The sequence below is a fragment of the Diabrotica virgifera genome, chromosome 5 (assembly GCF_917563875.1).
Source record: "Diabrotica virgifera virgifera chromosome 5, PGI_DIABVI_V3a".
NCBI lineage: Eukaryota > Metazoa > Arthropoda > Insecta > Coleoptera > Chrysomelidae > Diabrotica > Diabrotica virgifera.
The window spans coordinates 175,456,710-175,480,725 of record NC_065447.1 but is presented as its reverse complement, the minus strand read 5'-3'; the positions used below and the strand labels follow the sequence as shown (position 1 = coordinate 175,480,725).

Below are 24,016 nucleotides of genomic sequence, written 5' to 3'. Positions count from 1 at the left end.
ATTATATAAAAATAAACTGTTAGTTGATATTAAGTTTATTATATTTCCCTGCTTACCTAATATTTATTAAGCTATCCTCTGACCGCAATTGGGTTGGCTAATTAAGAAATGAAACGCTATCCGGGCCCTGATTCTAAATCAAATTTCGACCAAAAACAAGTCGCTTTCAATATGGCGACTGTCGAAATTATTTGACACGGAGATGAATGAATCATGAATGAATGGCCAAAAGCGAGGTTAGGTTTAGTTTAGATGTGTTTTGTTTATTTCTTGCAAGGAAAACTAAATCAAAAGGTATTATAATATAGCTGGGTTTAATTGAAATTTGCTTGTTTTGAGGAATTATATAGAATAGTATTAAATTAGAAATATAATAATTGAGAATGTCCACAACATGAATCATCAACTCAATGAAAGATGTGAGGTAATAATCTGGGAAAATTAGTAAAAAACAAGGAAAATTAATTACCAGCTATTTTATTGCTGGACATGCTGAAATCAAATCTTAAGATTTCCTATATTAGTAATATAGCTGTGCAAAGTCCACAGAAACTGTGCTATTTTGTTTATAAACAAATTAGCACTCCGAAATCTTTTTTTTTATTATTGCTCTATAACTCCGAAAATTTTAACTTTAAACCAAAACACATAAAAATTGACAGTAATTTAATTCTGCACATTGATAATTTATTCCAATTTCCTTCGACGGAAATTTTCTTCGGAAAATTCGGGTTTTCCAAACAAAATCTTTAATTTTCAACTAAAATTTGAGGGAAGTAATTATTTATCAATAATTAAATAATTTGGTGACAGTGACATAAATCTTTTTTGTTATGAGTGTCTTGAAGATATGAAAATTTGTATGTACAAAGAGGACCGGAATTAAAAGGTATCTAATGGTTCAAAGATTAAAATCCTGTTGTTTATAACTCTGTCGCAAATGCCGGTCAAATTTGACCGGTTATACCTGGAATCACTCCTCGCAATTCAATTTGTTTTTCTTCGAAAAGGACACAGAAGCCGTGCTCTTTTCAACAGCGTTAACTTAATTTAATTTAATCTAATATTTTCTGAGGGGTTCTATTTGTTTATAAGCCAAAAAATTGTTTCTTTATAACATTCCTGAGGCGCTCAAATGGTCCAATTTCAATCCTGTAAGGTACGTTGAATAGGTATAGTGCTTTTTTATATGAAAATCATAGTTATTCTGGTGTATCATAATCTTTCTGGTTATTATTTCGACCGAAATTTTTTAATTAACATTTTAATTATTGCTAAACTATTGGTTAGATTGTCGCCGGTCTCCTGATATACAGAGAGGGGCTAAATTATGGAATAAATTCATTTTCTCTAAAATGGACGATTTTAGAGAAAAATCCCGAAACAGGTCGATTTTTATTTTTAAATTAAATTTCTTGGCATATATTTCACACTAGTGACGTCATCCATCCGAGCGTGATGACGTAATTATTTTTTTAAATAGGAATATGGGTTCGTGTTGTAGCTCATTTACAAAGGCGTTCAATGCTCTATTCAGTATTATAAACATTAATATCATTATTTATACAGGGAGGCCAAAAAAAATTTTGAATTAAATTAATTGACGCAAGAAGAAGAATGCATGTAATTTATTTAACTCAAAATACATTCTATTGCTGTCAGAAAATAGAAAAAAATGTTTATTTTGCAAATAAACATTGCTTTTAGCTTAAATTAAAAGTTCAAACTGCCAATAGGTAGGAGGGAGGCTGTTTGTGATTTAATTTAAGCGAAAAGAAATGTTTATTTGTGAAATAAACCTTTTTTTCTATTTTCTGACAGCAGTACAATGTATTTTGAGTTAAATAAATTACATACATTCTTCTTTTTGCGCCAATTAATTTAATTCAAAATTTTTTTTGGCAACCCTGTATAAATACCTAATGATATTAATGTTTATATTACTGAATAGAGAATTAAACGCCCTTTCAAATGACCTACCACACGACCCCTATTCCCATTAACAAAATTATCGATTACGTCATCACGCTCAGATGGATGACGTCACTAGTATGAAATATATGCCAAAAAATTGTAATTTAAAAATAAAAATCGACCTCTTTCGGGATTTTGCTCCAAAATCGTCCGTTTTAAAGAAATGAATTTATTCCATAATTTAGCCCCTCTGTATAATCTACTATAATAAATCTTTCATGTCTTCAATTATTTAATTATTGATAAATAATTAGGTACTTCCCTAAAATTTTAATTGAAAATGGCAGATTTTTGGGAAAACTCGGATTTTCTGAGTAAAATTTTTGTTGAAGGAAATCGGAAAAAATATAACTTTGTGCAGAACTAAATTACGGTGAATTTTTATTTGAGTGTTTTTGGCTCAAAGGAAAAATTATAGGAGTTACAGACCACTAATTGAAAAAAAAAGAAGATTTAGGAGTGCTAATTTGTTTATAAATAAAATAACACACTTTCTGCGGACTTGTCATACCCCATATTACTAATATATGCAATCTTAAGATTCGATTTTAGCAATAAAATAGCTGGTAAATAATTTTTCCCAAAAATGGTATTTTTTCGATAATTTTCCCAGACTATCAACAAAATCCAAGAAACCGAAGCGCCAACCCAAATTCTGAGCAGTCTCAACATGATAAGGTTAATATCCCCAAGAATCGCTATACTCTCCGGCTGTCATGGCGGTGTCGAAATGAAATTGCGACTGTCGAAATGAATTAGAATCAGGGCCCCGGACTAGACGTTATCGGTGGCCAGGTAAGCAAAATATTTGGTACGCAATTCGACAAGGCCCAAGAAACGGAACGCAATTCGGACTAGACGGAAATAAGAATACAAACAGTTGTTTCATTATAGTTATTTCAGTTTTAACTAGGTGCCCTCGATTTCTTTCCACTAAGAAAGATTATTTAGACAAGAATCAGAGACAAGATTTGTAGGTACATCATTTTTAACATAAGAATCAAAAAATCAAAGGGTACTAGGGCGGTCCTATAAGTACTTCGCCTCCAAGAGAAAAATGAAAATTTTGGAAAAAGTGTTGATTTATTTCTGAAAGTGTTCTCCTTTAAGCTCGATACACTTAATAGCCCTAGTACACGTTGGGCCAATGAGTTTGGCCAACGTGTACAGGATCACTTGACGGAAATTTATAATTGACGGCCAGCGTTGGTCTACAAACCGAATGTTGTCGGTTTTTCGTGCACATATCAAAGGTTTTTTACGTGATCTGCCAAACAGCAGTTAATGACGTTTGGTGATTCACACGTTGGTGGTTGAGTTATTTGTCTTCTCACGTAGTGTTTTAATATTTTATATAGGCTGCTACAGTCTACACATTCATAATCACTGTTCTTACTCCACTGGGAACTCCACCAACCTGTAATCACTATTCTTACTTGGCCCAACTCCATTGGCCAACTAGCCGCCAACGCGTACTGGGGCTATTACACAGCGATGCTCTGACTTCTTTAACCCGTTTGAAAAATACGTTTTCTCGATGTCTGCAAAATAGGCTACCACGTCAGCGATGAAATCCTTATTCGACTTAAATTTTTGCCCGGCAATTGACTTCCTCAAGTTTGGAAACAAAAAGAAGTCGTACAGGGCCAAATCTGGAGAATGCGGAGGATAGGATAAAAGTGTGTAGCCCAAATCAACAAGTTTGGCCATAGCAACAGTGGAGGTGTGAGCCGGTGCGTTGTCATGGTTAAAGAGCATTTTTCTCTTTCCCAATTGGCGCTGTTTTTTTGCAATTCGGCATCGAATCGGCCCAATAATGCGGTAATAGTAAAGCCCTGTGTGCGTTTTCCCTTTTCTAGGAAGTTGATATAGATCTAGGGGTCGCCAAGTTCTTGAAAATTTCAAGATCTTGTCTTGATTTTAAGACAAGATCCAGACAAGAAGTAATTCTAGATTTCAAGACAAGACAAGAAATTGTATGTCAATACAGTAGACCCCGTAAGTTCGGCCACCTCGTAACCGGACCCTAGGCCGAACTTAAAAGTGGCCGAACTAACCGATGCTTATCTAAAAAATGCCCATTTATTGTTTGTATGGATCTAGCAAAAACAAAACACTTTTACATTAAGTAGAAGACAACATAGAGGAATACTCTGACATATATTTAACATAATATAATATGAATAGATAGACCGTTACAAAAAATAGTGTCATATCAATTTGTATTTAGGAGTGAAAATACACAAATTAATTCTTTGACAAGGTTGTCAAAAACAAACTTTCAACATAATGGGTTACCACGACGACGATATTGGTTTCCATGACGACGATTCAAAACCATTGTAATTGTCTACTGATTTGACTTCAAAATATTATGTCAAAATAATTTTATTTCATAGAATTATTGCGTTAATTTCATTAAAACATGAACACAATAAGATACATTTGAAATAAATTCGTAAATAGTATCTAAATATTAGTTTATTGCGTATATTATAGTATATTATAATGGCATATTAAAAGGTATTCTACTTTCCCGCACGCCGCACAGTGTGTCGATTAGAACAAGCTAGGTGGACAATAGTATATTGTACAACAAGAGAGAAAAAAGACATATTTCTCACGAGCGCAGAAGTTTGCGCAGGACCGCAAATCAAGCGAGGGAGAAATATGTCGTTTTCTCACGTGTTGTACACTGTACTTTTTCTATGGATGCGTTTTTGTCAAGAGTTCAAACTTCAAAATTAAATAATTTAGGTGCTTTTATGTAGATTATATGCCAAAGTTGAAATAAAATACATATTATACACATATGGAGGTATTTAATATTCTTAATATTTATATACTTTTATTTATTTAAAATTATAGTTACCAACCAGTTATATTTGAACAGTTTTGAAAGGTAATTCCTGGTAAGTTTTGATTTGACACATTTTGTTTGACAAACATATTTGTGTTTGTATTGTGCATGTTACCATGGAAACCGCGATTCTACGTATGGAACCCGTGAGAAAAATATTTCTCACTGTAATGGCCGACTTTTCTCACACCCTGAGAAATTGTTCGTTTTGAATGTATGTAAGTAGTGAGAGAAGTTGCACATTATATAGCATCCATAGAAAAAATTATTTTTATCATATTTACATTTGTATAATTTGATAATAAAATAAATCATTTTTATTAGTTAAAAACTGAAAGTGAGGTCTAGAAGCCTAGAAAATAAATTTAAATTTTTTTTTCTCTATTTAATACATTATAAATACAAATACATAAATATATAAATAAATATTCGTCTGATTTTGAAGTAGATTTAACGGAGATTGAGACTATACTGTAGCAGCTATAATCAACTTTAAAACCTCTGGGTACAATTGACGAGCTTTTTTGTTTAGAATTTCTCTGAGGCTATTTATCAGTGGATCAGATGGTATGAACAACATTGAAAGTAAATCTGTAGTTGTGGCAATACGTGAACAGTCTCTGGTGTATTGCTCCCGGAACTTGCGGCAATCTTTGTTCCTTGCTTCTTGAGCTTCTTTTGAAAGCGCTCCAAGTGGAACTAATGCTGATTTGATTACTTCCATACTATGTATAAGTATTTTATAAACAGTGACTTTCAGTACCATGAAATGGCTGTTATGGCTAAGAAAAAGTTCTCCGCATTCAATACAGAAATTTTCAAATCTCAAAAAAAATGTTGTGCTCGAGTGTTTTGGTTATAATAAGTCTTATTATCGGTGGAAAAGGTGCAGATATTATATATAGCAAATTTAGCCCTGCTACAAAAGGGTCCAAGTCATTGCCATCATTTGAAAGTTTGAAAACGAAGGAAATTCATTCGTTCATCATATAAAGTTTTTTTAATATTGTTTGTTTATCAGATACACTTATTAAATTAGAAAAAATTAGCACAAATATTATCCATCATCAACGATTAATCTGTATAAATTAAGGAAAACTTAAATTTCGTGTGAAAAAATGATGAACGGAACTCAACTGATTTATTCTATTACAATAAAAATACGTTCCTTTGGACGCTATTACTAAAAAATAAGAATGATGTGCAAGCGTGTGCAGGTTATAAGTATTAATATTAATGGGAAAGGTGCAGCTATGATATATTGAAAATTTAGCCAGGGTACAAAAGGGTACAAGTAATTGCCACTCTTCCAAAGTTTCAAAACGAAGAAAATTTCCTTCCTTCATCATAAAAACTTTTTTTAATATTGTTTGAATATTAGATATATTTATTGGATTAGAAAAAATGAGCACTTACCAGCATAACCATTAGCCATCTTCAACAATTGATCTTTAAAACTTAAGGAAAATATTAATTTCGTGTGATTGAAATGATGTGCCAAATTCAACTGATTTATTCTATTACAATGGGAATACGTACTTTTGGGCTCTATTACTCAACGATTGGATGTGTTAGACATAAACAAATATTAGAGTAGCATGTTTTGGGGTATTGTTTACAATATTCAAATAATAATTCTTTTTACTTTGAATATGACTTTTGTCCACCTAATAGGCTCATCGACACACTGTGCGCCGTGCGGAAAAGTGCAACTTTCGGAAACGAAATGCGTGCGGTAAAGTGGCTGTTTTAGCACGGCCGTAGAAAAATAAAATTGTAAACTATTTTAAATAACAAATTTAGTACATTTTTAAATCGGAACTGATAAGTCATGAATTAAGACAGAGCAACTGCACATAAATTTTGCGTTCGTCAGGAAACAAATTCAGATCGGGGACTCCCCGGGGTCGGGAGCCAGTGTCAGTGGAGGCCGTGTTGGCAAGCAACGCAATAAAAAGGGCGCCGGGGAATCACCAGACCGGGCAATCAAGAAATTTCAAGATCTTGAAATTTCTTGAGTCAAGACAAGATATAAGATATCAAGAAAACGTCAAGACAAGATTTTTTAAATTGTCTTGATTTTTTTTTCAAGACAAGACAAGAAGTTGTTATCAAGACAAGAATTCTTGTCTTGTCGACCCCTATATAGATCACACCTTGGTAATCCCAGAAAACGGTGGCCGTCACCTTTCCGGCCGATAGGACAATCTTCGCTTTCTTAGAGCACGTTCGGGGTGTGACGTCCACTGTGTGAAAAGCCTACTAACGATGAAATACCTATAAATGAAGCAGAAAATGATCAAGAATGGAAAACTATTAGGCCTAGGCGACATCAGTTTAACGGATGAAGAAAAATTATAGTAGGTAGCAATAGAAATAGCGATGAGGTTAAGGGTGTTCCAAAAATTTCAACTCTACATGTTACAAGAATTAATAAAGAAACTACAACTGACTCTCTAACCGAGTTAATTAAAGTGAATTTTCCTGAAGCAACATGTGAAATGATTCAATCGAAACATCCAATAATTTACTCATCGTTCAAAGTAAATATATGTTCAGGGAACTTCAACAAGGCCATGAATCCCGAAGTTTGGCCTCACGGAGCTGTTGTAAGCCGTTTTTTTTATCACAAGAAAAAACAGACAGAAGAAGCTTAGTTTTTGATCCAGATATTACAGTATTAAATATCCCAAGTGTTAGTCAGAAGACTGGTTTTAAATTGGATAAGTTAGAAGTATTCAATTCTCCTAATTTTGACACAGTTGGTAAAAATGCTTCAACTATCAATCAAAAATTGTTTTGGCTTACTTCATCAAAATATACAATGTGTATCAACAAGCATTGAAAAACTAGAGTTCTTCCTGCAGTGTGAAGGTCTACATAATGTATGTGTATGTTTAACTGAGCACTGGAAATCTAAAGAACAACTAGAACTACACCATATAAATGGATTTTCTCTGGCTTCATCTTTCTGCCGTGACCAAGGGGAACATGGAGGGTCTTCAATCTATGTGAAAGAGGGTGTGGTTTGGAAGGAACGTTCTAATATGTTCTCAATCTGAGAAATATAATTTTGAAGTGAGTGCTGTTGAAATAGACTATTGCTATTTTAATTGTGTTGTGTTGTGTATTTATCTGCCTGGACGTGGCTCTATTGATGTTTTTATGTCAAAACTGGATCTAATACTTGATGTACTAGTCTCCGAAGGTAAGGCTATAATATTAACAGGTGATTTTAATATAGATTTCAAATCAAATTCACTAAGTAAGCAGAACTTGGTAAATGTTTTAGATTCTTATGGCTTAACCGTAACTGTGAATGATTATACAAGAGTAACTGCAACTAGTAAAACTGAAATTGATTATACTGCTACAAACATAAATCACCAACAAAAAACAATGGTTGTGGAAGGTTTTATCTCTGATCATCGTGCGCAATTGTTCCAATGTAGCATTAACACAGACAATGATGCCTATATATTCATCCGTTCATATAGTGAAAGGAACATAAATCGTTTTGTTCAAACCCTTGAGTCAACAAATTGGTCAGAGGTATTTAATACAATTTCTGCTGAGGATAAATCATTAGCTTTTTTAAATATTATCCAAAATTACTTTCGGTCCCATTTTCCACTACTTAAATGTAAACCTAAAAAATGTACACTTTCCAATTGGTTTACGCAGGAACTGTACAATTTAAGGGATCAGCTACAACTTTTAGAAACGATCTGTCAGCAAAATAGTAATCTTAGGCCAGTCCTTCATTTGGCAAAGACAGAATATTCAATTAAATTAAAAGCAGCAAAAAGTAGTCACTTCATGAGACAGTTAAACGAATCATCAAATAAAATAAAATGTATTTGGCATTTAGTAAACTTAACAGTCGGGAAACAAAACAACTCAAAAGTACCTAGTGATAATAATAATAACTTAGCAGACAAATTTAACCACCATTTTGTTGAAATGGCTCCAAAGTTACTTGCCGCTTTGGATCCTACTAAAATAGGTGGGTTTACATCAGCATCAAAAAACCGTAATAGTTGTTCTATGTTTTTATATCCAACTAACCCACAGGAAATAACTAATATAGTCGAAAGTTTTAGATCCAAACACAGTTGTGGTTTTGATCAGATTTCTCCTGAAGTTATTAAAACAATGCATTCACGCTCTAGCAGATCCACTGGCGGATATTTGTAATGCCTCTTTTCAACAAGGAATATTTCCTAGTATGTTTAAACTATCTATTGTAATCCCTTTATTCAAAAGTGGTGATAAAGATGACCTTAACAACTACCGTCCCATAAGTCTCTTATCTGTGTTTTCAAAGATAATTGAAACTCTTGTTTATAGTAGAATAAACGCATTCCTAAAAAAGCATAGTATCTTGCATAATTTTCAACATGGTTTTACATCTTCTAAGTCTACAACTACAGCTCTTGCAAATTTCGTCAGCTTAGTGTTGGATGCTTTGGACAGACGAGAGAAGGCATGTGGTTTATTTCTCGATTTGTCCAATGCTTTTGACACTTTGGATCATAATTTGTTGCTAATAAAACTTGAGGGGATTGGTATTCGTGGTGTAGTTCTAAAATGGTTTACTTCGTACCTAGAAAATAGAAGACAAAAAGTAAAGATAACATCTAATGGACATGTAAACGAATCAAACACATTGGATACCCATTATGGTGTCCCTCAGAGTAGTGTATTGGGTCCTCTACTTTTTATAGTATATATTAATGATATAGCTTTGGTAAGTAATTCACTGAGTGGAGTTAACATCATCAGTTATGCGGATGATACCAACATTCTAGTCACAGCAACATCCGATCAAAATTTGCAAAATAAAACTACACAGATACTATCCTCCATCAACAGTTATTTCTTATCCAACAAACTAGTTTTGAATGAAGAGAAATCAAAGTATATGATTTTCACGTCAAATAATTTATTAAACCATCAAGCCACTATACAAGCAGCAATAGATAAAACAGACTGCACGAAGTTGCTGGGGGTTCTGTTAGACAGTAATTTTAAATGGTCAAACCATATTTCTAATTTGAAATCCAGATTAAGTAGCGCATGTTATCCACTGAGAATTCTTTCACGTCTCTTTAATACATCAATATTAAAAACAGTATACTTTGCCCATTTTTACTCAATAGCCAAATATGGCATTGAAGTCTGGGGTTGTACCTCTGAATTAGAGCAGATATTTGTACTTCAGAAAAGAGCTCTTAGGATAATGTATAAAATGAAATTTAGAGATTCTTGTAGAGGCATCTTTAGACAAAACAATATTCTTACAATTCCTGGTCTGTATATATTTTCGTGTATAATGTATTTACATTGCAAAATTAATGAATTCAATAAATTTCAATTTAACCATGTTTATTCAACAAGATTCAGAGACAATCACTTTATGCTTCCACAACATCGTTCTGTTTTGTTGGAAGGTAGCACACATTATGCAGCCATAAGTTTCTTTAACAAATTGCCAATAGATATACGCATGAATTTACATCAGCCAAACTTTCGGAGGTGTGTACATCAATACATTTGTGAGCTAGAGCCATACTCTAAAAATATCTTTTAAGTATGTTTTGTCGTATTTATTAATTTATATACTTTTTTATATACTTTTTGTATTTACAATTTATATACTTTTTGTATAAACTTTGACTTGTCTCATACATGTACTTTGTACAATGTCGCATGTGATGAATAAATTTGACTTGACTTGACTTGACTGTGTCGACTATTCCTTGGTCTCTGGTGTACACCAGCGGAACCATGTTTCGCGGACGGTTCATACAGAATATGACCAACGCGACCTTTTGAGATGCCTACTACCTCATCTATCTCGCGAACCTTCAGTCGGCAGTCTACTGATATGAGATCATGAATTACTTTATCGTTATCCTCCGTGGTAGGCGTTTTGGGGGCACCTAGGCGTGACTTATCAAAATCCGACGTGCGATAACGTTAAAACTCGTTAAATCAATTTTTGTCGGTCGCCATAGAAGGAGAAGAATCATCATACACAGAATTGAAGCACTCTTTAATATCACTGAGCAATTTCCCTTCTAAAAACAAGAATCGAATCACTGACAGATATCGCACTTTGTTCATTTTTCTAAAATCCCCAGACACGCCCGCTTCCACACGTGGTCAAAACAAAACTACAAGTTCGAATCGGCTGAGATTTTGGCATAGACCGTCTACTAGAATGTATTATACGACAGTATATTTCTCTTACGATTGTGGCACTCTGGGGCGGAGAGGCTAAGTACTTATCGTACCACCCACGTACATGTCTAAACAAAGTTCGATCAAAATGTTATAAAATAAAAACCTAATCTATTCGCAAAAATTCTTGAACTCTCGCAAATCTCTTCAATTTTTGCAACAGCCATACCGAAGGTAAGAGTAGATTGATGAAATATATATATTAAGTTTACAATCAAGATGCGTTGAAATAAACAAACCAAGACACGTTAAATGCTACTAGGAGCACTCCCAAATCATAATTGATAATGTATATACATTGTAAATCCCAAATCCTGATTTGCAAAGTTTATACATTTGTAAATTATGATTCGGGAGTATTCCTAGTAGCATTTAACGTGTCTTGGTTTGTTTATTTCTACTGCATCTTGAATGTAAATTTAGTGGACAGTGAATGAACAACATATTTTAATAAATTAGTTTGAATAGGTTTGTATAGTACAGAGACTTATAATACTACTAGCTGACCCGGCGAACTTCGTACCGCCTTAGAAATAAATCGATAATGTGTCAAAGTTCAATAAATAAAAATTAACAGAAAATCAAAAAATACTTAAAAAATATATGTATGTATTACCTAATATAAAAGTATCTATTTAATTCATTCTGATTTTAATTCATTCTGAATTTTGTGCCGGTGAGTGTATTTCTTTGTTGGAGTTTTGAACTCTATACTTAATATCTTTTTGATTTTACTTGATTTTTCCAAAAATACTCCAAAAAATACTCAAAATACTCCAGTATTAAAAAACATTCGGTTTGGGGTTCAATACTCCAAAAACCCCCCCTTTCCATTAATTGTTGGTGTAATTTAGTTAGAAACTGGTCTAAAAAATGTTCCCCTCACAAATAAATTTTTGGGTATTTTTAGATTTTGTATAGGCACCAAATTATAGAGGGTGGTACCTGTTCAAATTGACACACTGTATATTTATGCATATATTTGTAATTTATGTTTAGTTGTAAATATTTCAAATTCTCGACCTTGGCAAACAAAAAGGTTGCGATTTGTAGATTATGTAAACTCATTGTTTGATGTTTTAAGTATTATATGTTTTAAGTATTAATATGCTTGTATTTATTGGTTTAAAAGTTATGGGTTATGGTATATCAAAGGAAATAAACAACTATGTAAGAAAGTAAGAACCATAGACGTATTAAGGGTAGACAAGGCATACTGAGCTAAAAAGCGTAACGCGCAAGCAGTCGATCGGTGGCCTATCTATCCCTTTTAACCAAGCGATCCAGCCTATGTGACAGACAAATATGGCTAGACCACTCAATCCTTAATACTACCGTTACACCTCGATGCACAGAGCGGCCTATACGTTATATAATCTATTAGTTATTATGTCTATGGTAAGAACATGGTGTTACCTACCTTGTGAGCTCTGATCGAGTGGCCCTCCGAGCAGGCCAGAGTGACGTCGACTAGGCTTTCGTCTCTCAACAACTGACTAAAGACGCCGAGGAGGTTGCTCTGATGATTGTTCCACCTCAGGCAGTAATGCTCACTTCCCATCTCTCCTGACGATTACCACACTGTAACAAAGGTGCTATATTAGTTTGTTTTCTGATAGGTTAGGTTAGGTCAGAAAATTGTTAAGATACTTAAACGCAAGCAATATACAGGGTGTCCAGAAACTCTACCGACAAACGAAGACAGGAGATTCTTCAGATAATTTTAAGATAATTTAACCCAATTCACTTGGTCCGAAAATGCTTCCTAAGGGAGCTAGAGCTCTTTGAAGATGGCGTCTTGTAATTAGTTTTTCTTAAATACCTCCAGAACGCTTCTATTTAGAAAAAGAAATATTGGTACGCGTATTTATCTTCAAGATATAAATCTAATCCACCCATTGCAAATTACTATTACCGATCATAGGCGTCCGTTTTGGGTAGGGCAACGGTTATTTTATCGCATAACTTTTTGATCTTTAACTTTTATGCATTTCTGACACTGGATTATTAAATTGTGAAGTATTCTAGTACTAAAAGGTACTCTTGTTGTAAATCGGTAGGACACACCGTTTTCTAGAAAAATCGATTTGAAAATTTTTCGCTTTTTGAATCAAAAAAAAAATTTCAAAAAAAAACTGTTAAGAAAGACGAAAACTGGTACATTTATTTATATTCCAGAGATAAATCAATTTCATTAATTGCGAATTTCTAGTACTGGTCATAGGCGTCCCTTTTGGGTAGGTCAACAGTTATTTTATAGCATAACTTTTTTGTCTTGAATTTTTGAGCATTTTTGGCACTAGATTATTAAATTATGAGGTATTCGAGTACTAAAAGTTACTCCTACTTTATGTTGGTAAAATACTTCGTTTTTTGTTGAAAAGTTCTTTCAATTTTTTTTCAAATTCCAAAAACGAAAAATTTTCAAATCGATTTTTCTAGAAAACGGTGTGTCCTACCGACTTAAAGCAAGAGTACCTTTTAGTACTAGAATACCTCACAATTTAATAATCCGGTGTCAAAAATACATAAAAGTTAAGGACAAAAAAGTTATGCGATAAAATACCCGTTGCTCTACCCAAAACGGACGCCTATGACCGGTACTAGAAATTTGCAATGAATGGAATCGATTCATCTCTGAAAAGTAAATACGCACACCAATTTTTGTTTTTCTAAATAAAAGCGTCCGGGAGGTATTTAAGAAAAACTAATTTCATGACGCCATCTTCAAAGAGCTCTAGCTCCCTTAAGAAGCATTTTCGGACTAGGTGAATTGGGTTAAATTGTCTTAAAATTATCTGAGGAATCTCCTGTCTTCGTTTGTCGGTAGAGTTTCTGGACACCCTGTATAATAAAACTAAACTTTGATTAGAAACCACGTTACTTGCCATGAAGTCAATAAAAATTAAGAATAAGACAAAGAGTAATTAAACGAATATACAAAATATGCTTGAAGTGTCACTAACAGACTACTCGGACACTGTTTTCTTGTGGCATATTTAAATTAGACATTGCTTTAACCTTTGTCGAGCGGTATTCTTTTTCTCATGATCATCTTTCAGTGAGTCACAGTTTTTCGATTTCTTTCTAACGCATTAAATTGTATGTGACAGAAAAAAGGCACGTCCGTGATTACAGACATTTAAAACATTTATTCTAGTTGTCGATAGATGGTGCCATAATAAAAAAAATATTTTTTTTTAATTAGATAATATTACAAATTTAATCTGTATAATTTATAAGACTATACAAATCAAAGAAAATACCATTTTATAAATGCAAGAAACACATTTGATTTGTTTTTATTCCAAATTGAAAATAAAATGTGACAACTGTCAGATTTAACTAAAATGTCATGTTAGAATAAATGTCATAAATGTGTATCATCACGGACTTATCTACTTTTTCCTATCATTTTTTACGCACTGAAAAATGCTCATGAAAAGGACAATATAATTTTACAACGGTAACAGACGGCATAGGTACCTGTTATATGTTTTCTTAAAAATTCCTTAATTTAAAGGGAAATCTTTGTTAGTTTTAAGGTTATATTATTTATTACTAGCATAATTGGTTAACAATTGTTTAATATTGCAATAAATAAATAATAATATTCGGCAATTTGTTCTTGTACGGATTTACAAACAAAGATTAGAAGCCGCTTTTAATTGACCGCTGTTATCTATCGTAAACTATTGAAATTACTGCAACAATAAACTTGGAAATAGTGGTCGTAAACAAATTCCAGGAAAAGTAGCATTGTATTGTATTTTAATTGGAGACATAATAGATTTTATCCACATTTAGTTATTTCGTTTTTGTCAATACGTGTATACTTAAAAATAAATGATTCTAAATTTAGTTTACCGAAATGCCGACAACAGAGGTGTACATAGAATAGAATTAACAAAGAAAACTTGTGAGAGATGTGGAACATGGAGTCTCTGCCACTAATACGTGCAGCAATGCCTCGTGATTGTTTCTCATGTTAAAATTTATAAGATTTGACAACGAAAATACCCGCCAATAACGCCAAAAGGGCCGATAAGGCTCCACTCATACGAGATACCTGGACAATGCTGAAAAAAATGTGCACCAAGGCTACAAACCATCAAAATGCATAACCATAGATGAACAACTATTTCCGTTTAGAGGCCGCACACAATTTAAACAATATATATCTTACAAACCCACTATACATGGTATTTTGGTTTGTAATGCATCAAATCCCATATAAATTCACCTTTATATTTGAAAAACAGCAAATGGTTCCCGACAATTTAATGTTAACGAAAGAACAGTTTTGGATCTGGTCACGTCTTCTAAAGGTTCTGGGCGAAATATTATCAGAGATAACTTTTTACCAGTTTTGAACCAGCTAAAGTGTAGAATGCATGTCACATGAGGTTAGTGGACTCAATTAGGAAAAATAAGAGATTTCTACCCATCAATATGCAAGCAAGCAAGAAAATAGCTATTTTTTCCACAAATATTGCATACAATCATGAATGCTTTTATTTGATAAGGAAAAACAAAGCAGTAGTGTTACTCTCGTCCATGTATATAACATATAACAGGACAAGTAGCCGGAAATTATTGAGTCTTAGAGTAAAACCAAAGGGATGTTGATACCATGGATAAAATGCTGGGTGGCAAGAGCCTGGGCTCTTGGCCTTTTTTTATAATATGATTGACGTCACTGGCCTAGCATCCTCCATTACATCGAGATCGAGAGCAGAGAGCACAATACATTACAAAAACAAAGGACCAACGCAAGAAGTTTTTGAATGATCTTTTTAAAGATCTTTGTCTTGCTGTATATACTCTTCCTCAAGTATCTCACAGCATTCGTGGATATACTCCAATAACCGGAACTTGCCATGTTTGTCAAAACAAACGGAAAAAACAACCTAAAACGAGAAAAAGTGTAGTATGTTTTCTATCTACGTGCGTAGTGATGTGAGTCGAGAATATTTCCAAGCGAATATTCGCGAACATTGGAAAGTTTCCGAGAATACTCGCCTATAAAAAATGGAAATATTCCCCTGACCGCGAATATTCCCGGAAACTTTCAATGGAAAATTCTCGAGAATATTTGAGAGAACTTTCAAGAATGTTCCAGAGAACTTTCCATAATATTCCCGAGAACTTTTGAGAATATTTCCAAGCCTTTTGGACATAAGAGTCAGTGACGTATTTTGAATTTACATGGTAGCGCTATTTAATTCACACGGCCGGCGAACCTATACCACTGCAAGTACAAAAGGAACATTGTTTTGAACATTACCTTCATTATTTTTATACTAAAATGCCTAAAGCTATACTAAAATCATAATACAGATGCACTAGTCCCGAATCATGATTTAAAATGTATAAACTTTGCAAATCATGATTTGGGAGTCCTCCTCGAACATTCAATGTGTTTTGGTTTGTTTATTTCTAGTGTATCTTTATTGTGATTGTAGGATAGGCATAATGCATGGGAATATTTCAAAAGAGAAATAATAAAAAAAAAGAAAAAATTAAAAACTACAATAAAGTTATATCATTAAAGCTTCCTGTAAAAACTAGATGGAGTTCAATTCTTAATTGTATATATAACATACAGAACTGTCTGGATGATGAAATATTTTGGATAAAGTTGTAAAAAGTAGCAGTGGTGCTAACGCCAATTGTGAAATGGATTAGACTTTATTGGAAGGCAATATGTTTAAAATATCTCAGGTTGTCGAGGCATTTAAGGATACAGAAAATATTTTTACCGAGAATATTCCATTACTTCCAATCAATAAGTCTGAGGAAAAGGAATGCTTATCTAAATTTGAAAAAAGAAAAAAGACAGTGAAGCCTGTGCACTATGCTGGAAACTTGTTTGATTCTTCTATAACAGGACAAAGCCTCACTGGTAAAGACCATATATATTAGCTATGCAGTGTATAGACAAGATATTAACCAATCATCCCAAGTTTATTACCAAAAAAGAATACATTTTTACAGAACTAACAAAGTTCTGAGCAAAAGCAGACCTTTGGTCGACGGATTTTATTTGGCTTTCAGCACGATCAGTAGATTCACTGGGGAACACATTTTTTGTTGAGTTAAATCTGACAGTTGTTTTTCGCTAATTTTTGGCATCTAAATCTAAGGATAACCTCAGATTTTGTCTATCACGTCAACTTTTTAAACTGAGGTGCCCATTGAGTGGCCATATCTTACTTTATGAGGTGCCCATGCTTTATCTTTATCACCAAGTTTCACTTTAAAATAGGCAAAATATGCTTGTCTGACAAATGTACTGATGTTTGTCCTTTGATTGGGAATGGTAAAACTGCAACATATATAACAAAACTGATGGGGCCTGTTTTCCTACTTACGACGTGTAGGAGCAGAGGTAGCCATAAGGAAACGATTCAGTTCAAACACACTAAGTAGTTCTATGCACTTCAGTAACGAAATACTAAATACTGCTAACCGACACACAACGTTTTACTACAATATTAACTGAGTATAACAGACGTAACTGAACAGGAACAGGCATGTCTAGACCAGTTGCAGTTATCAGCGCGTCATTCCTCCCACCCACATAGAAAACGAACGTGACGTGATAGAAGAAAACTAAAAACAGTTTTGAAACCAGCATACCTAATTCTATAGAAAACAGCTAAAAAATCTAACTCAACAGAAATTAAGTTTCAAATTGTTCCCCAGCTGGTGACAAGGAATGTGCAACAAAACTTCTTTTAAGGATTTGGCAATTACAATACTGGGGTCACCAGCTTCCTACGCTGAAACAGATCGTAGTTATAGTCCATACTCTTTCATACATAATAAAAAGAGAAATATACTGACTATAGATAGAGCAGGGCAGTTAATAGTTCATAATGAAAAAATTACTAAAAGATCATAAACATGGAAAAATGGTATGTGATGAGAGTTTTTCTATAACTAATCTGTTGGAAGCAGGGCAAGACTCTAAATCCATATCAGAAAATGAAAGATTAAGCGAGACGGAGAGAGACTCTTCATTATATTCTCTTCATAATATAGAGTCCAGCTTGTATGAAGACAATTTATTTGACTCACAAGAATAGACTTATTTATATATTTTATAATTATAATTCCTTAGAATTTTTTAGTGTCTTTTGTTATTATTTGTTAAAAAAAAGAGTTCCTGCTTTAATACTATATAGGAATACAGATTACCTGAAGTAAATTCCTATATAATCAATTTTGGTTTGGTTATTGTATGTTATCTTTTTTATTTTAATATATTTTTAAATAAAATAACTTTTTTAGTTTTAATTATAACGACTATTTGGAGAATTTTTTTTAAATTAAGTTAAATTTTAAAATTTTGGACGTCTAATTTTTAACAGATTTTTTCTGTAGTCGTAATACCACAACAATAAGTAAAGCTAACTACTGATTTGTATAATTTATTAAAATAATTTTAATAAAAATGCAATATTTGCATAAGTTTCCGAAAGTTTCCAATATTCCCGGAAAGTTTCCGGAAAATTTCTGGCGTTTGAATCTTCCCGGAAATTTTACATCACTATACGTGCGACACAAATTCTTTGTCTAAAACGACATGTATGTGTTGCGAAAATCCACACTAACATTCATTTTATATTATATAATAATTTATATTATATTATATATAAATATCATTTAAATACAAAATGTATTGATATTTTATAACATTCATTTAAAAAAAATACAAGGTACAAATGTACCTACGCCGTCGTTTATGGGGGTAGGAACACTTTAAGCCCCCTGCTGGGAACTGAAAAAAGATTTCTTTGTTATATTTGGCTGACGTAATCTACTGGATAAATGTAGAGATGTCACAAAATTTCAAGTCCTTATAACAAAAAAAGTTATCACAATTTGAAAACTCAAAAGTTACAATTGTACCTATGCCGCCCAACGAAGATTAAGCCAAGAGAAATACATTTTACATTTTCTTTGATGTTTCCACTTCCAATCTGGAAATCGTTTTCAAAAAATTCTGAAATAATTATTTCTGTTAATGTTTGAAATACCAACTTGATACTTGACTTATCTGGTCTCGATCTTATAGGCATTAGCCATGCTCTGAGGAGAAATTTTGAGAACTGTCGTTGTACCCCTAGATTTAAATCAAATTGTACTCTTTCTGTGCTTCTTATTTACTACAACAGGTGATAAGTATATATTATGCGTCTCTCGGAACTATTATATTGTTAGTGTTGGTATATTCTTATTACTAACTTCATCTTTCAGAATTGGTAACCAGATCTTGCTACATTCTATTGATGTATTTGCTACACGTTTTTCTTCTGGGGGAAAGATGAGAGCCGCTTTTTCGATTTTATCCTTTTTGCTGCCTGTTTCTTTCGTTACTATTTGATGCACATTTCCATTGTACATTGTGCTCAAAATCCCAAATATGATATGTGGATATCTACGATAAGCTAAAGTATATGTTTTTAATATATGATTCATGTTCATTTATTTTGATATCTAGTATACTTGAAGTTTCACTAAAAAAAATTGTAAGATATTTTATAAATGCAGTTCTTTGATTTCTCCGGTTTTGTTGAGTTTAATTTTGAAGAGGACCGATCTCTGTGTGTTGGTTGTTTTAAATTTCGTTGAGATGTTGTATCTATTTCCTGTCCCTTTTATTTTTCTGGTACGTCTTTTAAAGTGTAAGCATTTCTGGATCGTTGTTGATGTTTTGTTGTTTCCTTTCTTCAATCTTCCAACATGTTGTTCTTCTTCCAATATGGAATTCCTTGCTTAAAAATGACAATGAATATTTCATTCATAGGAGATTCTGACCAATAGAAAGCTAAGAAATAAAAATTAAAATGATAATTTTTGATAATATCCCGTCGTCAAATATATTACGTCAGATGCCCTTCGTTGCTACGAAAAAATACATTCAGTGACATTAATGATAATTACTGTTTTAAAATATATAAAAGTGATGACTTTCAACCGTCAAATATTTATAACAACTGTGTGATTAACTGTAGTAATTTGTACTTACATAAATAAATTACAATAAAATTTTGGTTTTGAACAGTTTTATTCATGAAATAATCGCAGCAAATTGCACTCGATCTCTAAAATTATTATCGAATTGTTTCCCTCGTGCCACTTTGACATAATTTCTGATTTAGATTTCTCAATTAAAACTGTCAAAATTCGATAATTTTAGAGCTCTTGTGCAATTACTACTGACAATTTGTTGTAGGTTTTGTCTTCCTGAAATGCATTTTCTTTGTAGTTTAAATGATCATTTAGATATATTATGTTGGTGTGGATTGGTTTGCTGTAGGCATTATTTAGGTACATATCGTATATCGCTCTTTGTAAATTGTTATTTTCCTTTTATTTACATGTGTAATATATCTGCTAAAAACTGAAATAATGAAGAGTCCACGGCGAATCCAAAGTTTTATTTATAAAAATAATGGTCTAATTGATAGATAAAGAGACTATCAGAAATTAGAGATTATAAAGACCGAAGCATATGGAGAACAAACGACAAGACGATCGTGATAAAAATTAAACGGCGATGGTAAAAAGGGGAATAAGCAGATCTGTAGAAACTACAAACTCTCGCTAGATTTGGCATTCTGTTATCATATTTTGTTGAAGAAGTGAGAATTGATTGGGAAGTTCGCACTATAGAAGCACCAGAAAATTAAGACAGGGAAAGAATGCTTGAAAACTAATAAATAATATAGTCTTGATTCTTGACATATATGTCCTATGAAGAAATTTTTTGAAAAATCTTAGGAATAAAGGAAAAAGGAGAATAAAACAGGTTTGCAGATTTCTTACTTATATCATTCTTATTATAAGTTCTTCGGAATCAATCGGCGCTCAAATCTCAGAATATGCAAGATGAAAGAACAGCGAAAAGATAAATTGTTAAAGCAACCAAGTAAAACCAGGTAAACACAAAATATAATAAACAAATCGTTTTTAATTAATTTTGCCAACGTTTCTTATTTTTTATATGTATCTTGAAAATTGACAAAGTCCAGTAAAGCGCTATATTAATTTCGAATTTGGCGAAAGCACCAAGCAAGGCCTGTCTTTCACCATTTTTTGAAATACCCACATTTTGGTGGAATTGACTGGTGAAAATCTCATGTGCCCCGGAATTATACTGTATTAACCTTCGTCGCACTAAACAGGTATAATTTATTTTAACCTTCGTCGCACTAAACAGGTATAATTTATTTTAAGTTTTCTGTTTTTAAATTGTGATAAGTAACAACTTTTGTTTATCTTATCTAACAAACAAACATGCCATTTTGTGACATCTCTACAATACAGTGATGAGCGCGCTAATAACCGGCAAAATAGCGCAAAACATGGAAAACATTTTACATTGCGAAACAAAAAGAGATGAAACTAGTGGAGGTGGAAATGATCGTTATAAACGTATAAAATAACATTGAATTGCATAATTTCCCACCTTTAAACGTCTGTGACAGGAGTATTTTATAAAATTCTACTGTCACAGTGACAGTTGTCATACTCCTCTGATACGTCTAAAGGTGGGAAACTATGTAATTTAATGTTATTTTAGACGATTATAACGATCATTTCCATCTCCACTAGTTTCATCTCTTTTTGTTTTGCAATGTATTATGTTTTCCATCTTTTGAGCTATTTTGCCGGTTATTAGCGCGCTCATCACTGTATATATAAGATATCCAATAGATTGTGTCTGTCAAATTTAAAAAATATATAATAATAATTCGATTTCCAAACTGTGTTCTTGTGTAATTTAAATATTATGTTACATTTTTAAATAACTAATGTTTGACGTTTCGCTTTCCACTGCGGAAATCGTTCTCAAAAAAGATTATTCTAAAAAATTCTGGGAAGATGTAAAACTTAGCTTTATAAGGTTTATGTCTTTTCCAAATTGACATACTCAATCTTGATCTTGTAGGCCACAGCATGTGTATGGTTAAAAAAAATTTAAGTGGTGGTATTACCCTAGAATCTAGAAATATCAAATTCTTACTGTTTTGTGTGTTATGTTGTGTTATTTGTTTGTGTAATCTTTATCGTAGTTGTGATTATTGCATAGCGTAAGTTTTGTAACATCTAATTTGTGTTTGTGTATTTTATGTTGCATAATATGTATTGTGTATCATATTGTAGGTGATTTTATCTTCAGTGGAATACGCCAGTCAATGGGAGCAAGAAATAGGATATTACCTCCGAATTATATCCTACTACATGGATTTTAATGAAATTTTGGGCCTAGCCTCTACTTGTTTTCTAATTCAAAGTGTACCCTATGCTGATGTGTGCATCAGTGTGTTTTATCTTGGGGGTGGTTATCACCCCTTTTCAGGGGTGGAAAATTTTTTGGTTAAAATTATCACGGAATTCGCTAGAGAACCTAATTCAAAGCAAAAGCTGTTCCATAATTTTTTTTTGAAAACTCAATACTTTTTGAGTTATTCGTGGTTGAAAATTGGCCATTTTCATTAAAACATAATACCTTTTCGAAAGGTTTTTTGCGAACACCTTAAAAACTATGCATCTAACTAAAAAAATTATATTTAACATTTTTGTAAGTTATAAAAAAACAAAGAGACACTTGCCTCCATAACTCTTCTAGTTATAATACAAAAAGAGATATGGTAGGTGAAAATAGTTTGTTTTTTGGTACATTCTCGAATTGGTGTATTCAACTTGAAATAACAGAGAAACGGTCCATTTTACGTGTATAATGCTACCAATACCTTTTGTAGTGCTTGAAAAGACCTTTAAAATGAGCTATATTAAAGGTCCATTACATTAAAACTAAGCGAGATATGCTGCAAACAAAATTGATAACTAATGTGTATTAAGAAAAAATGAGAAGTAATTTTAACCCCCATCCACCAAAATGTAAATGCATCGTTTTCCTTCTACAATACCTTTTACTACAGTGTTATTTCTATGTTCAGAAAGTTGAACGGGTTTAAAAAGAATGGTTTTTGAAAAAAAAAAGATCAAATTATAGAGAGCATTTTTAAATGTTCTTAAAAATCTTCGTTTTTCTCCATGTAACTTGAAAATGATAGGAGATACAGTAATGACAAATAAATTGGAAATTTTTATCTGAAAAAAACCTATATTTTTGTGTGGTATCTTTTTTTCGTATGTCATATCATTTTCGAGTTACATGGGGAAAAAGGAAGATTTTTAAGAAAATTTAAAAATGCGCGCTATAATCTGATCTTACTTTTTTCAAAAACTATTCATTTTAAACCAGTCCAACTTTTTGAACATATAAATAACACTATAAGAAAAAGTATTGTAGAAGGAAAATTATGTATTTAAATTCTGATGGATGAGGGGTTAAATATACTTCTCATTTCTTCTTAAAATACATTAGTCATCAACTTTTTTGCAGAATATCTCGCTTAGTCTGAATGCAATCGACATTTAGTGTTGCTCGTTTTAAATGTCTTTTCAAGCACTATAAAAGTTGTAAGTATCATTATACACCTAAAATCGACCGTGTCTCTGTTATTTCAAGTTGAATACACCGATTTGAGAATGCAACAAAAAAACAAACTCTTTTTACCTACCACACCCCTCTTTCTATTTTAACTAGAAGATTTATGAAGGAACGAATCTCTTTATTTTTTTATAATCTGCAGAAATATTTTATATAGTTTTTTGTTAGATGCATAGTTTTAAGGTATTCACAAAAATCCGTCCGAAAAGGTGTCATTTTTCAATGAAAATGGCCAATTTTCAACCAAGAATAACTCAAAAAGTATTGAGTTTTCAAAAAATAATTATAGAACAGTTTTTGCTCAAAATTAGGTTCTCTAGCATCCTCCGTGGCTATTTTAACCAAAACATTCGAGAAGGGGTGGGAACCACCCCAAGATAAAAGCGCACATCGGCATAGGGTAG

At 32.6% G+C, this 24,016-nt stretch overlaps 1 protein-coding gene across 1 annotated transcript in view; it reads right to left on the bottom strand.

Moving 5' to 3' along the window:
- The window catches only part of LOC114337473 (zinc finger protein 358-like), a 307,896-nt gene that overhangs the window by 185,245 nt on the left and 98,635 nt on the right, over positions 1–24,016 (bottom strand). The window contains exon 2 of the mRNA XM_050651680.1: positions 12,501–12,661. Coding sequence (XP_050507637.1) covers positions 12,501–12,641 — 141 coding nt within the window. The 5' untranslated portion in view covers positions 12,642–12,661. The remainder of the gene's footprint in view (positions 1–12,500; positions 12,662–24,016) is intronic.